This window comes from Gigantopelta aegis, chromosome 14 (genome assembly GCF_016097555.1).
Source record: "Gigantopelta aegis isolate Gae_Host chromosome 14, Gae_host_genome, whole genome shotgun sequence".
Taxonomy (NCBI): Eukaryota; Metazoa; Mollusca; class Gastropoda; order Neomphalida; family Peltospiridae; genus Gigantopelta; species Gigantopelta aegis.
The window spans coordinates 35,526,131-35,549,266 of NC_054712.1; the positions used below are offsets into that span (position 1 = coordinate 35,526,131).

General features: G+C 37.6%; 1 protein-coding gene across 1 annotated transcript in view; it reads left to right on the plus strand.

The window, feature by feature from the left end:
• The window catches only part of LOC121388729 (chloride channel protein C-like), a 35,847-nt gene extending 19,014 nt beyond the window's left edge, over positions 1 to 16,833 (plus strand). The window contains exons 9-18 of the mRNA XM_041520206.1: positions 438 to 632; positions 1,282 to 1,370; positions 1,781 to 1,908; positions 3,849 to 4,020; positions 4,635 to 4,812; positions 5,776 to 5,942; positions 8,553 to 8,729; positions 12,977 to 13,082; positions 14,390 to 14,485; positions 15,489 to 16,833. Coding sequence (XP_041376140.1) covers positions 438 to 632; positions 1,282 to 1,370; positions 1,781 to 1,908; positions 3,849 to 4,020; positions 4,635 to 4,812; positions 5,776 to 5,942; positions 8,553 to 8,729; positions 12,977 to 13,082; positions 14,390 to 14,485; positions 15,489 to 15,752 — 1,572 coding nt within the window. The 3' untranslated portion in view covers positions 15,753 to 16,833. The remainder of the gene's footprint in view (positions 1 to 437; positions 633 to 1,281; positions 1,371 to 1,780; positions 1,909 to 3,848; positions 4,021 to 4,634; positions 4,813 to 5,775; positions 5,943 to 8,552; positions 8,730 to 12,976; positions 13,083 to 14,389; positions 14,486 to 15,488) is intronic.
• Positions 16,834 to 23,136: the final 6,303 nt, after the last annotated feature.

Genomic DNA, 23,136 nt, shown 5'->3' on the forward strand with positions numbered 1-23,136 from the left:
ATGCGCGGTCAGTCTGGGATTGATCCCCGTCGGTAGGCCCATTGGGCTATTTCTCGTTCTAGCCAGTGCACCACAACTGGTATATCAAAGGCCATGATATGTACTACCCTGTTTGTGGGATGGTGCATATAAAAGATCCCTTGCTGCTAATCGAAAAGAGTAGCCCATGAAGTGGCGACAGCAGGTTTCCTCTCTCAATATCTGTGTGGTCCTTAACCATATGTCCAACGTCATATAACCATAAATAAAATGTGTTGAGTGCGTCGTTAAATAAAACATTTCTTTCTGTAGTTTAAAATGTGATGAAGTGTTGTCAGACTAATTTTAGTTTTTCCATTTTTTTTCTTTTTTTTCCTCTTTAGATGGGCGATGGCTTGATATAGGTAATTGTACTACACTGTTTAATGGTTTGTTATCTTTACTTCTTTTACTTGCAGATAAACAAGGGTGTGGATGTAAACATCTTGATGTTTATTCCAACTGTTGTGATTGGTCTGATAGGGGGGATAACTGGAGCTCTGTTTACCATCATCAATCTGAAAATGGCTCGCACACGTAAGAGGTTGATGTCGAGCATTAGTCGACCCTGGATTCAGAAAACAATTCGAATGGTAGAGCCAGCCATTATCATGGTAATTGTCAGCCATTGTCTAATGTAATTTTGTTCTTAATTAACTCTTCATATTGTAAAACCAGCCATTGTCTTAGTAATTTTGTTATTCATTAAATCTTCATATAGTAAAGCCAGCTATAATTGTCTAAAATAATTCAGTTGTTAATTAACTCTTCACGTAGTAAAACCAGCCATTGTATAAATGATTTTGTTGTTAATCAACTCGTCATTTGGCAAATCCAACCATTGTCTAGGTGTGTGTGTGTGTGTTAGTATGCCCTCATTTGATTGTCACGTCAGATGTCGGGAATTAACGTGCTTATATCAATTTAATGTTCAAGCATGCTTGTTGTTAGCAAAATGTCTGTCCAAGTCCAGTAACTCTACTCACAACAAGAGGGTGGGGGGGGGGTGTAAAACAAAAACAAAAATGGTTTATGCAAAAGGTTAAAAACATTTATACAAATTAGATAAAATTATTGAATTGATGGTTAAATAAAATTTATTTACATGGAATTTTAAAAGGGTTTATGCAAGTGTCTAGGTAACTTGGTTGTTATTGAAACTGTTCATTTGGTAATGTCAGCTATCATCATGGTAATGTTCTTGCTAATTAACTCTGTAAAGTCAGAAATACATTAACTGAAACATTTTAATTTCATTAACAGGTGCTTGTATCAACATTTGTGTTGTTCATGCCTGCTGCATTTCCATGCACAGAGTACACATGTATTGAAGGCAAAAGCGGTCCAATCAGGTAACTGCTTTTGAATATTTGTCACTGGTTTGCACCAATCAAATGACTGATTAAAAATAAAGCCACTGATTTGTTCCAATCAGTTGACTGCTTTTAAAAATAATACCACTGGTTTGTTAATCAGTTGACTGCTTTAAAAAAAAAAAAAATAATTAAAATACTATTTGCTGCCATTGTAAACAGTTTTCAACTAACACAAACTTTTTTAATCATAAAAATTACATTTTAAATATATTTTCTTTTTTATAACACAAGTGTTTGTAATGTTTCATGTGGTCCAAATATTTGTAGTAGCCCAAATCGATTTTCCTTCAAAATAATTCTGAACAAAAAACAAAACAAACAATATATCAATACATAACTCGCACCTGTATATTAAGCATTGTTTTCCTGTTTCCTTTTTATTGCAGTAAAAACTGTCTGAATGATACTAGAAATCCTCTCCATGTTGAACCAGCTGTGATGAAATATACTTGTAATCCGGGAACATCATGGCGAGTTAACGAGACGACTTACACAAATGGAACTTATAATGAACGTAAGTTCAGTCACTGTATATTTAACATGTAAACAAATAAATTCTCTTTTTCCTTCCAATCTTGACTGTAGTCGAGATGCGCAATACCACCGTGCTGATCTCTTCTCAACTAGTCAAGAGACACAAGACCACTGTTTGTCGGCTGTGATCAAGATGTGAACAGCCTTCGTAATAACAGTTGTCAGTGTTTACAAGAGTTATCTGTCTTGAGTCTGTGAATGTTAGAACATGGTAGAATAACAATCAAATACATTCAAGTTTTTTTTTGACTGGTGTTTGTATTTAAGTTGTTTGCACAATAACGAAAACAAAATGAAAACCTTTTTTTGTGTGTTAATTTTAGGTATTGATGAAGTAATGTGAATACTGGTTCTAGACATTTGTAAAACACCATCATAGTCCATTCCTTGACATGGTGAGGGGGCTTGTATATCTCAATGACCCAGATAGCTATGCCAGCAGAAGCTTTGGCTTCTGTTAGGGACACCCACCAAGCTAGACTGGTCAATGGGTAGAGGCTAGACTGATATGGACTAAGGGTGAGGTAACCCTAACAGAAACCTCGAGTGCTGAAGTCAGAGGTATTGGGCCGCACGGCGCACTCTAATAGACCACAATACCATGCATCAACAGCTATTATGACTACATTTCTGATATTTCTAAAATATTTCTTTTAAAACCTGTTGAACATTCTTATTTAATGAAAGTAAAAGATGTTTAAAAGAAAATATTTGCCTACAATGACTGATGATACCAACTTTGAAGAAAATGATTGGGATCACTCATTGTCGACTCAAAGTGAAAATACACTTGTTGAAAGTATCGTAACAAATGATGTAAACAATCATGGTATGAATACATATACAGAACTTCACATATGTTGTTTTCGCTTCCTCTTTATTGCACAAGTTTATTTTGTGCAAGACCGCGTAGCAGTCGAGTGTTATGTTCTTTTGCAAAATAAACGAGTGCAATAAATAGGAAGGGAAAACAACGTATGTGAAGTTCTGTATTTATTACATACCTTCTTTTATGTTTCGCAAAAACGGTTTTTAATTTAACATCATAACAACACTTTGTTAAATTTATTATCAAAACTCTTTTCATGGAATTACTTAACCTTAATAATCTTACTCTGCGGCAGCCTTGTGTAATGTTTCAAATACAATTTGTGACTAATTTGTAAATCATACATGATGTCAGTAAATAAAAGGCGCTAACTTCAGTAAAAACTAAAAAGAGAATTCCCCATTTAAAAGTTCCAGTCCATATCACACATACATTTATGTGCGATACAAAATAAATTGATCACACGGTTTCAAAGTATCTTTATCACTATAGTAAGATTGAATAGGTATGTAATAAAGTGCATCAGCTGTCACTATCTGGTCCAAGTGTCACAATGCATGTTCCTACAGATAAGACAGCACATACCACAACCTTTGATATATCACTGTAGGTAGCAAACACATAACGAACAGTAATTACATGTGGCTTGATTCAACCAGCCCGTGATATGTACTATCCTGTTTGTGGGATGCTACATATAAAATATCCGTAATAAGAAAGAGAAGCAGCAGGTTACCTGTATCATTATCTGTGTTGTCCTTAACCATATGTCGGACACCATATACAGTGAAACCCCTCTAAACCGGACACTCTCAGGACCAAGTAAAAATGTCTGGTTTCATAGGTATCTGGTTTAGAGAGGTTAAGTTCTTTACTGATTTAAAAAAATTACCATGAAACATGTCCAGTTTTGAAGGAATTCTGGTTTACAGAGGGTCCGGTTTTGAGAGGTTTCACTGTAATTACATTTATTATGTATTTAGTGTGATATTAAATAAAACATTCCTTCCTTCTTTTCGTCCTTGTTTATTCTGATCCTTCTTTGATTGTGTTTGTTATAAAGTACGTTCTATAATTTACGTTAATTGTAGTTGCATCTCTTCTGTTTGGGACACTGGAGACATCTGTGAAGCACCTGTTTTCACGTGACACTCAGTTCCAGTTCGGGTTCCCTACACTGTTCACAGCCTTACCGTACTTCTTCTTCGCCGTCTGCTGGTCATCAGGCACGTCCATATCGTGCGGGATGCTTGTACCCATGTTGTAAGTGATGTCGGGGGAGTACTCTATTAACATTTCTAAACCAGGTCGTATCATGTGGGATGCTCGTACCAATGTTGTAAGTGATGTCGGGGGAGTAGCTCTATATTAACATTTCTAAACCAGGTCATATCATGTTGGATGCTTGTGCCCATGCAAGTGATGTCAGGGGAGTAGCTCAATATTAACATTTCTAAACCAGGTCATATCGTGTGTGATGCTCGTACCCATGTTGTAAGTGATATCAAGGGAGTATACATGTAGCTCCATATTAACATTTTTAAACCAGGTCATATCGTGCCCATGTTGTAAGTGATGCTTATAAAACTTTTAAGAGTCCAGACTCAATGTCTAATAACGTCACATACATCCAATTTGTAAAGCGTTGTCATGACAACGCTGTCTCAGACTCTATTAGAGTCTCGAGTCTTGACTCTAAAAGTGTTATAAGCGCTATTTTTAACTTTTGTTACACCAGTTGATTGCTTTGTTATACAGATTTACCACTATATACCATAATAAATATATTGCATGAAATCAGAATGGGTTATTCGTTATGTTTGAATACTGCTATTCATTTTGAACAACTTTACTTTAAATCTTGTCTCTTCTTGTAGATTGATTGGTGCTCTGTATGGTCGTATCATTGGTCTAGTGATGGTGACGGCGTTTGGCGCCCACACGGAGCCCGGCAGTTTCTGGGGATGGATGGATCCCGGAGCCTTCGCACTCATTGGTGCTGCCTCATTTTTTGGAGGAGTTTCACGACTCACAATGGCTGTCACTGTTATCATGGTCAGTTCAATATGCTGAATGTGAATAAGAACTCAATTGTTTTTTGTTTAGGTTCGTTGCTTTGATAAAGTCTAGAACTATGAAACTGCAGTATTTAAGGATAACCGTAAGTTAGTGTATAATGTTCTCCACATACTGTAAATTAAAGAACAAATTTAAGACAAAACAAAAACAGCTGTTCCATACTTGTAATGCTCAAAAGGCAATAACCAGTGGCGGATCCAGAAAATCCATTTAAGGGGGCCCCAGTGACATGAGTTGGAATGCCAAGGGAACTTTGGGGGAGGTTTGGAGGAAAATTAATAGATAATAAAATTATAACTATCATAAATTAGGGTTTTTGGGGGGGTTCGGGCCCTTGGGCCCCCCTAAATCCGCCCCTGATAACAGTGCACACACACACACACAATTCAAGTATAGCACTATTTGATAGTAGGGTGGGGTTGTGATGGATGCTTACTACACACTGATATAGAAAATTTGTTTTAAAAACACCATGTTAGACTCACTTGGAATAGAAGGATTAATTATTGCTACTGAATGTTCACTTTTTCTAAACAAATGTACTGCATTGCACCAGTGGCGTAGCATGTGTTGCCAGCATCTGGGGCAAGGCAAGTATTGCGCCCCCTAACCAGTGGACCATTAGCACTTCCCCCGTGTCCCTTCCACCACTCCAGAATTTTGCGCCCAGGGCAACCACCCCGGTGGCCCCGCCTACACTACGCCACTGCATCACACCCAATCTAAACCCACTGTCTGAAAATCCTGCATGTCATGCTATATTAATGCAGAACCTTTACCTACTGCCACTTCCATTAGGCAATAAATGGGAGAATCTAATTATTTTAAATCAAGGAATTGTTACGGTAATTATTAAATAAAATGTCAACTAATTACTGGGGTGTTTTTTTTAATATTTATTTTATTTCCTGTGATAATGTTTCCACCATTTTTCTTCAGATGGAATTGACCAATGATATTCAAGTGTTACTGCCAGTAATGGTCGCCGTCATGGTTTCTAAGTGGGTTGGTGATTTCTTCACACATCCAATTTTCCACGCTCATCTAGAACTTAAATGCATTCCATTTCTCGAGACCGAACCAAGAGTCACGATAGCAAAGAAAAGGTAAGTAGAAAATTGATGAATTTGAGAAATGAAAGCTTGGGCAGGGAAACTTTTGTTCAGTATCGTGTTGCAATTTGCTATGCAACATTTAGAGATTGCTACACAATTATAAAACATTAAACAGTAGTTGCTAATCAATTTTCAATTGACTAGAAATGTTCGCCAATTAAAATTTAAAAAACAAAATATTCCCTGTTGAGGTGTTTTTTTCTCTAATTCATCACCTATCATTTTGTAGTTTTGTTTTAATTGACACATTAAAATAATAATTTATTGTATAATTTATTGTATCTATTTCTAACAAATTAGTTTTTTGCTTAAATCATCTTTTCAACTGTATACATGTCAGATAATTTTATATATATCAAATATCATGTCAGTCATTATTTCATTTCATTTCAACTTATTTTCGTGCTTATATCCAATTAAGGTTCAAGCATGCTGTCCTGGACACACATCTCAGCTATCTAAGCTGTCTGTCCAGGACTGTGGTTTAGTTGTTAGTTGTTAGTGAGAGAGAAGAGGGTGTAGTGGTCTTACACCCACCCATTGAGTCATTAAAACTTGCTCTGGGTGGGAGCGGGTATCGGGCTGCAAACCGTGAACCTACCAGCCTTATGTCCTACAGCTTAACCACGACACCACCGAGGCCGGTGTTGGTCATTAATTGTTTAATTATTATTATGGTTATTATTTATTTTTTTGTGGGGGGAGGGGGTGTATATATAATTAAAAAGTTCAGAGATATAGTGTTTTCCTGAGTGGTAGAGCTGGGCGGTATTGAAATTATAGCTTCAGTATTGGTATTTTGGGGGTGATTTACCTTAATTGGTATCTGTACAGTATTTGGTATTGACACAATACCGATACAAATCAGAATTTTTAAATTCATGCCAGAGTTAAAGCTCACCAGCTAATTTCATACTTTCTGTTGACACAAAGTGCTTGTACATGTTTGTCTGCTCTTACATATACATGTACATATATATTTGTTTGTTTTTTTTGTTTGTTTTTTTGTTCATCAAATATATTGTTAATGCTTTACTAAATGGTGGGAAACATTTTTTAATACCAAAATTTCTGTATTTTGAGATTTGCTCAGTACAATAAATTAGTATTGACATGATATCGATACTGAACAGTATATATAGTATACATGTACCACCCAGCTCTACAGATGGGTAATGGACCATAGAATTTGATTGCTCTTTATGAATCAATCAGACTTTTGTTAACATCTCAGTCAGTGCCCCATCAAAATGACATGGTATGTGCTGCCCTTCCTATGGGACATGTCTATCTGTAAAAGATGCCTTCTGCTAATGTTAGAGGTAGTGGCTAAACCAAATAACTTCCGAGCTGGGTCAAAGTTTGAGGTGCACCAAGCTTTTGATAGAGAAGTTAACACCACATGTCCTGTGATTGGTGATAAATGTGAGTGTGTTGGGTGTAAAAAAAATTAGTTTCATCTGGGCTAAAGATGTATGCAGTTTTATTTCGTCTAGTACCACTGTGTCAATTAGCCTTGTGCTTGAAACATGTGAGAGGTACCTGTAAAAAAAAGTACTTAAATTTTGTGCGTAACTAGGGTAGTTATAGATGCTACCCATTATTTCTGAAATGAGCATCTTCACCTCCAGTTATTTCTGATTCACTTTAAGGGTGAGGGGTGGTGGTATTTATATCTGTGGTGTTTATGTCGATTGATACGCTGCAGGTAGGAGTTTTAGCCACATATGTTACTATTGTCGTCTATGGGATTTGATTAGGTGAGTGCTTTACCATTATGTTACATGTATGTCTGCCCCACATACTCATCAATAATATTCTTTCAACTTTAAAGGGACATTCCTGAGTTTGCTGCAATTTTTAAGATGTTTAAGATATTTTATTAGTCGGAAACATCTTACAATACAACAAACTCAGGAATGTACCTTTAATAAATGTTCTTCATATTTCAGCACCGGCCTCGGTGGCGTCGTGGTTAGGCCATCGGTCTACAGGCTGGTAGGTACTGGGTTCGGATCCCAGTCGAGGCATGGGATTTTTAATCCAGATACCGACTCCAAACCCTGAGTGAGTGCTCCGTAAGGCTCAGTGGGTAGGTGCAAACCACTTGCACCGACCAGTGATCCATAACTGGTTCAACAAAGGCCATGGTTTGTGCTATCTTGCCTGTGGGAAGCGCAAATAAAAGATCCCTTGCTGCTAATCGGAAGAGTAGCCCATGTAGTGGCGACAGCGGGTTTCCTCTCAAAATCTGTGTGGTCCTTAACCATATGTCTTACGCCATATAACCGTAAATAAAATGTGTTGAGTGCGTCGTTAAATAAAACACTTCTTTCTTTCTGCACCGACCAGTGATCCATAACTGGTTCAACAAAGGCCATGGTTTGTGCTATCCTGCCTGTGGGAAGCGCAAATAAAAGATCCCTTGCTGCCTGTCATAAAAGAGTAGCCTATGTGGCGACAGTGGGTTTCCTTTAAAAAAACCTGTCAGAATGACCATATGTTTGACGTCCAATAGCCAATGACAACATAAAAAAAAATCAATGTGCTCTAGTGGTGTCGTTAAATAAAACAAACTTTTCTTTTTTCTTCATATTTCAGCATCCAGCTCGAGTTGTATGCTGCCAAAGATGTAATGTCAACACCTGTGGTTACCATTAATCGGATTGCTGAAGTATCTTTACTGGCCGATTTATTGTTATCGACTACACACGGCGGTTTTCCCGTTGTCAAGAAGGATCGAAATGGAGAGGATGTTTTCTATGCTTTAATAACCAGGTAAGAAATTAAACTTCTAAACAGTTTGAAGGAAAGTGCTAAAAATGGATGATTTTTCAAAACAGGGAAGTGGATTAGCTGTACCACAGAGCTACGTCCCACCCCCAGGGAGGTGGATTACTTTTCACACCAAACTGTTCACCTCTGTCCTGGATAGGCAATTAAAGTAAAGTTTGTTTTGTTTAATGACACCACTGCATTAGAGCACATTGGTTTATTAATCCCCTACCAATCTGACTAGAGGTAAGGATAGGTTTTGTCTCCAACTGTCTGTCCATCCGACCATCTGTCCCACATGATTTTTTCACCTGTAGTCTTTTTGAGGAAACCCACTACATTTTTTACATTTCCACATGTCCATATAGCACACATTTTTACATATTTGTTTTGAATGGTGGACGTGTGAAGATAGTGACATATACTGTATTATAGGTTGGAACTGCACTGTTGGTAAATGTAGTGCATCATTCATTTCAACTTATTTTCGTGTTTATATCCAATTAAGGTTCAAGACCGCTGTCCTGGGCACACACCTCAGCTATCTGGCCTGTCTGTCCCGGACAGTGGGTTAGTTGGTTAGTAGTTAGTGAAAGAGAAGAGGGTGTAGTGGGCTTACACCTACCTACCCACTGAGTCCTTAAGAACTTACTCTGGGTTGGAGCTGGTACCAGGTTGCGAACCCTGTACCTACCAGCCTGTAGTCCGATGGCTTAACCACTGCGCCACCGAGGCCGGTTTACGACTCATAGCAACTTGTTCACTTTTGTCCTGAAAAGGCAGTTAGGTCACACATCCATAGCACACAGCACACTAGTTTTGAATGGTGGATGTGTAAAGTGACACTGACTGTATTTCAGGTTGGAGCTGGTACCAGGTTGCGAACCCTGTACCTACCAGCCTGTAGTCCGATGGCTTAACCACTGCGCCACCGAGGCCGGTTTACGACTCATAGCAACTTGTTCACTTTTGTCCTGAAAAGGCAGTTAGGTCACACATCCATAGCACACAGCACACTAGTTTTGAATGGTGGATGTGTAAAGTGACACTGACTGTATTTCAGGTTGGAGCTGGTACCAGGTTGCGAACCCTGTACCTACCAGCCTGTAGTCCGATGGCTTAACCACTGCGCCACCGAGGCCGGTTTACGACTCATAGCAACTTGTTCACTTTTGTCCTGAAAAGGCAGTTAGGTCACACATCCATAGCACACAGCACACTAGTTTTGAATGGTGGATGTGTAAAGTGACACTGACTGTATTTCAGGTTGGAGCTGGTACCAGGTTGCGAACCCTGTACCTACCAGCCTGTAGTCCGATGGTTTAACCACTGCGCCACCGAGGCCGGTTTACGACTCATAGCAACTTGTTCACTTTTGTCCTGAAAAGGCAGTTAGGTCACACATCCATAGCACACAGCACACTAGTTTTGAATGGTGGATGTGTAAAGTGACACTGACTGTATTTCAGGTTGGAGCTGGTACCAGGTTGCGAACCCTGTACCTACCAGCCTGTATTCCGATGGTTTAACCACTGCGCCACCAGGCCGGTTTGACTCATAGCATGTTGTTCACTTTGTCCTGAAAAGGCAGTTAGGTCACACATCCATAGCACACAGCACACTAGTTTTGAATGGTGGATGTGTAAAGTGACGCTGACTGTATTTCAGGTTGGAGCTGGTACCAGGTTGCGAACCCTGTACCTACCAGCCTGTAGTCCGATGGTTTAACCACTGCGCCACCGAGGCCGGTTTACGACTCATAGCAACTTGTTCACTTTTGTCCTGAAAAGGCAGTTAGGTCACACATCCATAGCACACAGCACACTAGTTTTGAATGGTGGATGTGTAAAGTGACACTGACTGTATTTAGGTCACACATCCATAGCACACAGCACACTAGTTTTGAATGGTGGATGTGTAAAGTGTCACCTAGTTGGACCCTGGTACCACCAGCCTGTAGTCCGATGGTTTAACCACTGCGCCACCGAGGCCGGTTTACGACTCATAGCAACTTGTTTTGACTTTTGTCCTGAAAAGGCAGTGTAGGTCACACATCCATAGCACACAGCACACTAGTTTTGAATGGTGGATGTGTAAAGTGACGCTGACTGTATTTCAGGTTGGAGCTGGTACCAGGTTGCGAACCCTGTACCTACCAGCCTGTAGTCCGATGGTTTAACCACTGCGCCACCGAGGCCGGTTTTACGACTCATAGCAACTTGTTCACTTTTGTCCTGAAAAGGCAGTTAGGTCACACATCCATAGCACACAGCACACTAGTTTTGAATGGTGGATGTGTAAAGTGACACTGACTGTATTTCAGGTTGGAGCTGGTACCAGGTTGCGAACCCTGTACCTACCAGCCTGTAGTCCGATGGTTTAACCACTGCGCCACCGAGGCCGGTTTACGACTCATAGCAACTTGTTCACTTTTGTCCTGAAAAAGGCAGTTAGGTCACACATCCATAGCACACAGCACACTAGTTTTGAATGGTGGATGTGTAAAGTGACACTGACTGTATTTCAGGTTGGAGCTGGTACCAGGTTGCGAACCCTGTACCTACCAGCCTGTAGTCCGATGTATTTAACCACTGCGCCACCGAGGCCGGTTTACGACTCATAGCAACTTGTTCACTTTTGTCCTGAAAAGGCAGTTAGGTCACACATCCATAGCACACAGCACACTAGTTTTGAATGGTGGATGTGTAAAGTGACACTGACTGTATTTCAGGTTGGAGCTGGTACCAGGTTGCGAACCCTGTACCTACCAGCCTGTAGTCCGATGGTTTAACCACTGCGCCACCGAGGCCGGTTTACGACTGATAGCAACTTGTTCACTTTTGTCCTGAAAAGGCAGTTAGGTCACACATCCATAGCACACAGCACACTAGTTTTGAATGGTGGATGTGTAAAGTGACACTGACTGTATTTCAGGTTGGAGCTGGTACCAGGTTGCGAACCCTGTACCTACCAGCCTGTAGTCCGATGGTTTAACCACTGCGCCACCGAGGCCGGTTTACGACTCATAGCAACTTGTTCACTTTTGTCCTGAAAAGGCAGTTAGGTCACACATCCATAGCACACAGCACACTAGTTTTGAATGGTGGATGTGTAAAGTGACACTGACTGTATTTCAGGTTGGAGCTGGTACCAGGTTGCGAACCCTGTACCTACCAGCCTGTAGTCCGATGGTTTAACCACTGCGCCACCGAGGCCGGTTTACGACTCATAGCAACTTGTTCACTTTTGTCCTGAAAAGGCAGTTAGGTCACACATCCATAGCACACAGCACACTAGTTTTGAATGGTGGATGTGTAAAGTGACACTGACTGTATTTCAGGTTGGAGCTGGTACCAGGTTGCGAACCCTGTACCTACCAGCCTGTAGTCCGATGGTTTAACCACTGCGCCACCGAGGCCGGTTTACGACTCATAGCAACTTGTTCACTTTTGTCCTGAAAAGGCAGTTAGGTCACACATCCATAGCACACAGCACACTAGTTTTGAATGGTGGATGTGTAAAGTGACACTGACTGTATTTCAGGTTGGAGCTGGTACCAGGTTGCGAACCCTGTACCTACCAGCCTGTAGTCCGATGGTTTAACCACTGCGCCACCGAGGCCGGTTTACGACTCATAGCAACTTGTTCACTTTTGTCCTGAAAAGGCAGTTAGGTCACACATCCATAGCACACAGCACACTAGTTTTGAATGGTGGATGTGTAAAGTGACACTGACTGTATTTCAGGTTGGAGCTGGTACCAGGTTGCGAACCCTGTACCTACCAGCCTGTAGTCCGATGGTTTAACCACTGCGCCACCGAGGCCGGTTTACGACTCATAGCAACTTGTTCACTTTTGTCCTGAAAAGGCAGTTAGGTCACACATCCATAGCACACAGCACACTAGTTTTGAATGGTGGATGTGTAAAGTGACACTGACTGTATTTCAGGTTGGAGCTGGTACCAGGTTGCGAACCCAGTACCTACCAGCCTGTAGTCCGATGGTTTAACCACTGCGCCACCGAGGCCGGTTTACGACTCATAGCAACTTGTTCACTTTTGTCCTGAAAAGGCAGTTAGGTCACACATCCATAGCACACAGCACACTAGTTTTGAATGGTGGATGTGTAAAGTGACACTGACTGTATTTCAGGTTGGAGCTGGTACCAGGTTGCGAACCCTGTACCTACCAGCACACAGCACACTAGTTTTGAATGGTGGATGTGTAAAGTGACACTGACTGTATTTCAGGTTGGAGCTGGCTGTTCTGCTCATGAACGAAGATCTGTTCCAGCAGCGTGGTCAGGAAGAATCTATAGAGGCAGCGGCCGATTCATCGTGGATAGAATACGAAAATGTAAGACCTTATTTACACCTGCAACTGCATGCAAAAATCTGTACTCAGTTGGCAAATTTTATGTTAATTTGGCAAAATAATTTCTTGTAAAAATTTTAATTTTTTAGAAAGTAACTGGCGATTTCTGTGATTTTTAAAAGTTTAATAGACAATTTGGCAAAAGGTTTTGCTCACCCAGAGCTAGCCATGCGATGACTTCATTAGTATCCAAACACAACCTAGTCGATATTATATTACGAGAACACTGAATCGACATTCAACAACAATCAGTCAAACTTTAACAGAACTCTGAATCAAAATTCAACAACACTCAATCAAACTTTAACAGAACTCTGAATCAAAATTCAACAACACTCAATCAAACTTTAACAGAACTCTGAATCAAAATTCAGTAGAACACCGAATTAAAATTCAATAGAACACTAAATAATTTTTTTACATTTATACAAAATTCAACACGGAACACTTAATCAACATGCAAACATACACTCTACTCATGTATGTTTTCGTTAATTGTAATAAGGAAATGTCGAAATTGGCAGTTTGCTATATTGTATATACACAACAAATCATGGAACTACAAATTGCTACAATTATCAGATCTATAACAAGTGCGGAGCGTGATTGGTGTAGAGGACTTGTTTTGTTTGTAATTCTCAAGCTGTGGAAGATGAAAAACATTTTATTTTAGACTGCCCTATTTATTATGTTGAAAGGCAACAACTAGTTAAACTTCTTTTCCAAGTTCTCTACTCTAAATAGCAATTTACAATTTATATTTATTGTCATACAATAATGGTGACATTGAAATTCTTAACCATGTATTAACATTTATTGATGGCTGTATTTCTAAACGTAAAGTTCTTGTTCCGCTATCAGTGGGGCAGTAATTTAATTTAATTATTTCCCAGTACTTAAACCATTTATTTTTATAATATACTTTATTCCTACAAATATAATACAAATTTTGTTTCTCCATTTGGCATGTACATTAATATTGTTATTATTATTAATCGTTGTTGCTGTTATTGATGTTGTATGTTTGTTTGTTTTTTATCTGTTTGCTGACACCAGCTTGTTTAGTAATATGCAATAAATTGATTGATTGATCGATTGATTGATTGATTGATTGATTGATTGATGGGTGTCCTCCATACCCACCCAGTGTAAGGTCCCCTTTTAGTGTAGATTCTTTTATTACTGTCATCCCAATTATTTTGGACTGGGTGTGGCTCTGATTATGATGTTTAATTTCTGCATTATGAAAAGTACCTTAATTTATACTTAACTTGATTTTTGTTTGACAGCTTGTTATTGATAAGCTGACAGATCCCGTGCAAGTTACGACAACATTAGAGAAATACAAAGATGAGCCTCGTTACAAAGAACTCTTTTTTAATCTCGTAAGTATCTGCAGCTTTAGTTTTTGATGTCGTACATGTAGATCAGGGTTAAAAAAAATGCCATCTCTTCCATTTTTTGCCAATAAACATCGCCACAAGCCTGGAGATTTTTTTGTTTGTCATCACATCAGACCAGCAATTATTTTATGCCTATATTCACACATTAGGTTTAGTCGGCCATGTTTGGTCCAGCAGGTTTTGATTCGGTAGCTTGCCCGACCAGATATCTGGCAGGAATTAATATAACTATGGCTTCAGTGCAACTTTACAGTTAAAAGTTATTGACACTAGTTTAATGTGGTAAGTATACATTCGTTGTTACAGTTAATTGTCTTACCTTTAACAAAGTTAAAAGGCAAGATACATGTATAGGTATTATTTTTTGTGTTTAGCTCTATATAATGGTAATGTTGACATTATTGTACATCAATGAAACTTGGTTTATAGTTGCACCTATTGACTTTTATTACAATGTTTGTGAAAAATTAAAACATTAATTGAATTAAATTACATTTTAATTGCATTTTTAAAGTTTAATTTAATGTGAACTTTCTTTATTTATTTTTTTAAATCATACATTGAAAACATCAAAATGTATGGATGAAACTTGAATATGTTTATTGTAGCTGAAACATTTAATTCAACAGAATTCTTGTATTGATATATTAATGGCCTACACCGGTTGCTGACATTTTCCTAAACCTAAGCTAATGCTTCACTCAGGCCAGTGTCTTTTGTTTCACTACGTCTGTAGTCCTTCCAACAGAGAACGCCATTTTTTTTACTTTGGAATTTACTATAATTTATTTATTTCTGAGCCGATTGTTTTTTAAACTGCACATAGAAATAGTATTTTTATGTTATTTCCAAAACACTTTTACTTTTCTTCTTGTGTCAAACCAAACTGAAATTATTTACAAAAAACATTTTTGTACAAGAATGGGATGGACTGTAGGTACCTGCATGCTTATAATTATTGTTTTTGTCTTTCTCTGTTTTTTAGGATCCGTATGTGAACCAATCAGCTTTGGCCATTCAAGAGAAGTTTTCCTTACAGCGTACATACATCTTGTTCCGAACGCTGGGTCTTCGCCACCTGACCGTGGTAGATTCGATGAACCGTGTCATGGGTTTTATCACGCGGAAGGACTTGATGGGTTTTAGTATGCAGGAGAAGATTGCTATCGTTCTGTCGAGGCAGATCGAGAACGACGGAAGAAATCCAACTGGGATCGACGTGGAAATGGAACCAGCCCCCAGAATATAATGAAGCAGAAGGAATGTTCTTTTGTAATTACAAACTTTACACTGTTATGCGATTTACTCTATTCCTATTGGATGAAGTCATTAAAATACGGAGGGCATGTTTACTCTTGACAAACATCAGAATATGATGTCATTACGTCAAATGGGATGTTATAATGTAAAATTGGTAAAACAAAAAGGACATTAAAAACTGATTTATGTGTATTTTTAACTATATGTACATACATGTAATTGGTAATTATTTAATTATATGAATTGTTCATCATTTTTTGTAAATTTATCGATGTACAACAGTCACACATTTAGTATAAAATTGCTTTATACAATACAATTTCTGACTGTTACACCTTGGTAAATTTTTTAAAAAACAATTCTCGTATAATTTTAAAATTCTACTTATATACCACTTACTCAATTCTATTGTAACTGTATCTAAATGTGTTACAGCTTCTTAGATTAACCAAACTTAGTGTCCGCTTCCAAGTGTTGAAACTAGTGTCTGTGACTTTAATAGATATTTCTGTCTCTTCTACATAGTTGCATCTGCTTCAACAACTTTTAGCTCGTTTCCTCACTTCTTACAGGTTTAAGTTTATTATTACATTAGTGAGGCATTATGGAGAAACTTTTGATTTGACTCAAAATTTGTTATAATGAACATAATAATATTGTGTATATTGAAATTTCTAAATATTTATGCCTTTTCTATTGGCTTGAGATAAATATGCACTTTAATAGTCTATTTTGTGTTAAATGTACACAAAATCCTTGATGGATAACTGTTTAATTTCATTTTGTTTTATTATTTAAGTGTATACGTTTTAGGTTGTGAAATTCAGTGAAGATTTTACATGGCAAAATCCTCTACATTATGTCTATGTTATGCTTTGTTTAACGACTGTTACCTAAATTTATATCCGATATTTACCTTATTTCTTTGTTATGGAAGTACATGTGTATGCAGGCCTGTAGGAACAACATTTAGTGGGGTACACAATCTCTAGAGATGGGGTCACAGTGGGGGAGTGGGCACAAGCCATATTTTTATTTCTGTTTATATAGAGTTGGACAAAAAACCATATATTTTCATCCTTGAGTTGGGGGATTGGGGGGGGGGGGGGGACACACACACACACACACACACGGTTCCTATTGGCCTAATGTGATATACATGTATGTTGTAGCCTGGGTTGTTATCCCAATATTCAAAAATTATCTACGCAATTATCTTTTTAATACAAACAATACACAGAAGATGCACAAATACAAGACTTCGTGCATTTCACCATGTAATGGTTGTTTTTCCTACAAAATGCTTTCATTCATTTTAGCTTGTGCTTATTAAGGTTCATGCATGCTGTCCTGGGCACACATCTCAGCTATCTGTCTAGGACAGATACTTTCATTAAATGTTGGCTTATTATAAGGCAATGTTTTGCCAGAAAGAAATTTTTGGGTATGGCGCCATGGAATTGAATGCAACCACAGTCAACAGGGGGTATGGGGGGGCCTTCCTCAGACAGAAAATGGGTTACGTTTAGGGTTAGGGTTAAGAAAATCATACAGTAATGATAAGAGTCATTAATTTGTCAAAAGGTTAACTTAAAAAAATAAAATCTGCAAAAAAAATTGGGTATGGTGCCATACCCGTTTTACCCTCTGGCAGAAACCCTGTTTAAAGGCTAGTTGCACCTAATTTGTATGTGTGTGTGAATGCTGTGTGTGTTTGTGATGTAACCTCTGTAATTATTTATGGGTGATAAAACAAATTAATAACATGACCTGTACAACATGCTGCCTCAGTTAGGCCTATTTATTCACATTAGTAGTGCCAAACAGCTATATAGGGTTGCTAATGAATCACTATACATTTATACATGGATTACAACCAATTTTGAGGGTGGAATGATGGAAATTCGTAGTAAAATGTTTTCAGGTTACATGATCACATTTTGCCTGAATATCTTTCTCATTTTTGTCTGAATTTGAGGGCATTTTTTTTGCTGTAGACCTTTTCTTAATTGCAAGGGTTGTATCTGTTACATCTCACAACTCAACATCTCATAACTTGTTATTCTTTGTTATGAATTAATATTGATTTTGTTTTCAACTATTGTTTAGCTTATAAAGTAAAGTACTCTTATAACGAACTGCAAGGGACCAGGAACATTGGTTTGTTATAGCAGTAGTTTGTTGTAAACATTTACAGAAGTTGGCCATTTTCATTCAGGAAGTCGGCCATTTTGAATTTTTCAAATTTAAACACCATAAACATGAGAATTAGTGGGGTGGGGTTTTTTTTTATATTTCATTTATTATCACCAGTAGAAGCAAATATGCAAATAAATACAGCATGTTGGATCAAAAATGAGTGTTCAGTGAGTCACGTTTTGAAACAAAGTTGCTTATTTTTGTCTGCTTAGTGAGCGTTGGTCTCATAGTCTGCAGGGCTGTAGTGAAGTTGGCAGTCGAATGAAACACAGCGATAGCTACAACTTCACTTTGGAAAAACAGTGTCATCGTGTCCATAATGATTGCGCATCTACCGCAGGCTGTCAAGTATCCTATTTTTTCCTATTTATTGTATTTTTTTTTATGAGTCCCTATTTAGCCCTCTTTTTGATGAAAATTCCTATTTTCCCCCCTTTTTTTTGCACTTTTGACCAGTTTCATATATATTTTTTTATTTTTTTTAGCGACACAATATTTTTTCTCTTCACACCATTTGCTCCAGATGACTTGCTATGAGGCACATTGTGATATCTGTGGCATAGTCATTGAAATCTGAATATGCAGATGGGATGCATGGTTACAGGCTTCCAGTTATTAATTTTCACAAAGCAATATAAAGTCCTCTTATTTATAATTTCTGAATTTATGGATATGTTTCTGTTTTTTGGTCATATCTGATCTTGTTGAATGCTCAAAACTAGAAGGTTGAAAGGATATAGCAACCCTTTCAGTCTAGGCCTAGTGACTTTGAGCTACATACTAATTATTTCTTTGGTTCATTATCTGCATGGTAATGGTGTTGTGTGTTGTTGATGAGTGGAAAGCCTTGCAAGCTGATGGTGATGTTGCTGCAGTCAACAAAGAGCAAAGAATTGAGCACTACTGGAATGAAGTATTTGCACTTAAATTGGTAACCAACACCAGCAGGTACTCTGTACTGTCACGCATTTTGAAATCAGGACTTGTTTTGGCACAGATGAATGCAGAATCTGAAAGGAGTTTATCCATCAATGCTAGGGTAGTCACAAAAGAAAGATCTGCTTTAAGTGATATCACAATATGTGGTCTACGTGCTGTGAAAGATGCTGTTCGCTTCTTTGATCCAGTTGAAAACCAACCAGCAAAGATACCTGTAACAAAGGAGATGTAGGCAAGTGTTAGACCAGCACATGCAAAATATCTAGCAAGATTAGAAGAGGAGAAGCTTCAAGAAGCAAGAAATCGAGAACAGGCAAAGCAAACGGATGATGCAGAGAGGATGAAAAGAGAGAGAGAACAGATGATGGAAAAGAAACAATTATTGGCTAAAGAGGATGAAGACTTGAAAGAGGAACAGGCAATAGTTTCCATGTTCGCTCTAAAAGTACTTTACTGTACATGTATTTGTTTTAGGTTCAAACACTATGTCATGGACACGCACTTCAGCTAGATCTGGATTGTCTGCCCAGAACAAAGGTTAATAGTTTTAACCTGTTGATTCCTTGAAATGAACTTTGGGTTGGAGCTAGAGCAAGAATAATATATGTGAACCCAGCATATGCTACAGAGTCCAGAAGGACATTATTTTCAGTTCCTTTGACCCAATAGCCGATGTGTATTTTTGTGCTGGGGTGTCGTTAAACATTCATTCGATTCCTTTAATTCATAAAAACCAATACAGAGACAAAGTATGCTACACTAGGGAACGTTTAGATGGGGTGTTATGGGTAGAATGATGGAAATACATGGTAAAAAGTTTTCAGGCCAGCTCATTTTGCCCAATTTTTTCCCTTTTTTAACCTCCCGAATTTGAAGATTTTCTCCCATCTTGTACACTTATAAGTTAGCATCATCTGTGCCAAATTTTCATTGTCTGAAAGAATATGATCATGGTATACTTACATTTGTTCACTTTACACTATATTTAAATGATCAATAGAAAAATATTTTGAATGACCGATTTTTAGCAATTATTGTTATTAAATAAGACATCTGTTTTCCATTTATTGCTTGTAGGCAACCTAATAACCATTCCTTTTGTGAACAATGTTTTTGAGCTATGAAGTTCATATGTTGATAAACTTATATTTATATACAATTGTATTGACAAACTGTCCATTATATTCAAGTATTATGTGCAATATTAAAGGGGAATAATCAAATTGTGGAAATAATTTTATAAATTAACAACACTTCAACACATGGTTTAATAATCGGTTTATTGAGATATATATTGTTTACAAAAATAATAGTTAAGATGTTCAATAATCATTAAATAATGTGCTGGGGTGCTGTTAAAACTTTTCTTTACATAAATACTATATTGTGTATCATATTTTACTGTTATGTGTTCACTACTGACTATATTGATTTTGTCCCTTTAAAATGATGTGCTTATATACATATATGCACATTTAGTTGGTTTATGTGTATATTTTACAGGCAGAAATATCTTTAAAATTGAATTCTAATGCTCTTCTTTTTTTTGTTCATCAATTTTTACATTTATGTATATACATGTATGTATTACAAAAGTATCCAAACATACATGTACCATTTCATCATTTTCTGTCATTAATCTGTTTTATTTTAGAAATACAGTCAACTCCACTTATTTGCACATCGGTTTATAGCATAATTCGGTTAATCGACTATTTTCACCCAACACGGAACCATTTGCCCTTATAACACTACAAAACATCCGGTTAATTGCACAGACTACAGGCTATATATCGGTTATTTGCACATATAAATAACGATTTTTTTTTTTTTTGGTGCTAAATTAATGTCACAAATGACTGAGAATGTCTATCAAACTTTGGCAAAAAAACTCAAATAAATCACCGATTAATCTGTTTTGTTTGAGCTCACTGTGTGGTAAGCCGACTGCAAGTGTAATCGCTGTTTACAGAGTCGGCGTGTGACATGCAAATGAGATGGTGTGCACGTTACTACTGGTGAATCACAATACCCGACTACAAGATTTAAGAATGACATAATTAAGTTTAATAAACCTAAGACCTAATGTTTTGTTTGCAATATATTGCTGTTAATCAGAGGCCATCTCAATAACAAGTAACTCTCCGACTATTATTTTTAGAAGTACCGCCTGTGCGCTTGTACGCATGCGCACTCAACTATTGAGGCCCTATTCGATTGACGTGTTCAGGGCAATCATTGTTCTGTATCAAATTATTATTATGTTGAGAAGCCTTGTTAATAATTAAAAGATTACAGATCAATCGTCCTAGGCGGTTAAATAAATGTGACCGAGAAAGGGTTGTTGTTCACTTATTCATTAGATGCAGTGTACGCTATATCTGTTAAACGCAAAAGAAACGATTTATCACTTGCTTCCCGGAAAATGTAGCGGAAAAAAAAAGACTGGTGGGGGAGGTCGTCAAAAAAAACAAACATAACAAAGACCGTTATTTATGGATCGTCCCTAAATTTCTGCTATATTGTTAGACACCAATCAGTCGGACCTCACCATGAAGGTCAGTCAATTGTGTTAGACCGGTCATGCATGCAATGCAGACTGCTGGAACTGATAACGACTCACTAGCCGAGCTTAACTTTAATTGCTTAACAATAGCAAAGTCATTATTTGGGGATCACAAATAATACCAAAGCTTGCCGTATCTTTTGGGATGGAAAGAACACCATACCAGCAAATGCATACAAGTTCACGTAATTCTATTCGGTCAATCAACAGCCCGGTAATTCCGGAAACTGACGTCATTTTGTAAACACGTGCACCGATGAAACGTGAACTTTTTGATGGTTCTGTTGTTTCAAGTTTATCTCATTAACTACATGGCTAATACACTTTGTTTACACTAGTGGATGGTCAGTGGGGTTTTTTTTAATGCACAAAGTTTGTGTTTTTAGAAAACGACGCCAGTTTGTGTTTTTAGAAAACGACGCCCAGTGACGGACGTTGTTGGTTTTTTAGAAAATGATTTCTGGTCTGGCAGATTAAAACAAAAACGCCATGCTAATTATATATATCGATAGATATATTTTTTTACATTTATATATATCCAACTGCATGTGACATGTGTTAACTGTAATAGTTCCGGTATGAAGTACCGCATTATGCTAGACTGTCTCCCATGCCACTTTGTAGTTGGATGGCTGTTACAAAGGGAAAGTCGGTACTCTATCGGTTAATCGACTAACCCGGTTAATTGCACAAAATCGAGCAGCACCGAGGGTATGCAAATAAGCGGGTTTGACTGTAAATGGTAAATATTCCTGCAACATTAATATTAATTGTCTATTTTCGATGGATCGTATGTATTGTCTTGTTGTTTCCAATTAGCCATCTTGTATTAACTGTTTCAGACGAAATCGGTGTTATTTTGAGTAATCTTGTTTTTTTAAAACCAAATACCATTTGATGGACAAATTAATAATTTCAAATTATGATGGAAAGAAAATGTTGATCGAGATTAATAAAATTATTTTTGTTAGTGCTTATGATGTTTGTTATCTTTTTCTACTAGAAAACATTTCGACTATTGTTACAATGGTCAAGTGCATGGTATATGTTGTAATCCTAAGTATTAAACTAGTCATAGTAGGGCTGATAAGTGCAAATTTCAGAAGAATTGTTCACTTGGTGATACAAGCACCACAATTGGCATGCAAACTTATTTGGGACTACCTTTTTGAAAAAAGCCTGTTAGCCACTTAAAAATTCAAGATGGCTACCATTTTTTTAAATATGGCTGCCATTGCCTGTACTGAAAATAGTGTTTTCATTACACAATTTGTCAGAGTTGTCCATTTTGATTATCTTACAAACAAATCATATATTTTGGACATGGGGAAGCTGCCTTCTATAACTTCTACACATGTTCTTAAAAATAAGGCTGCTCATTAATAAAATTTACATGCCACATGGGTGGAATGCTGTGGCATGGGGTGTACAGCTGTAGTCATAGACGTAGCACTTTTCTTTAAAAACTTGGCCACATTCTGTGGATGGACTCTGTCACTAGTCCTCACTGCTTACCCATCTTTCACCTATGGTTCCAAGTAGTTGCTAGTTCACAGGAGAATGAACCTGTATTGACAACATACGTAGATTTTTGTAAAACGGAAATAAGTCAACTTCGTGCATTTTAGATGATGCATTGTATATAAAACCTGTCTGGTTTGGGTTTGTT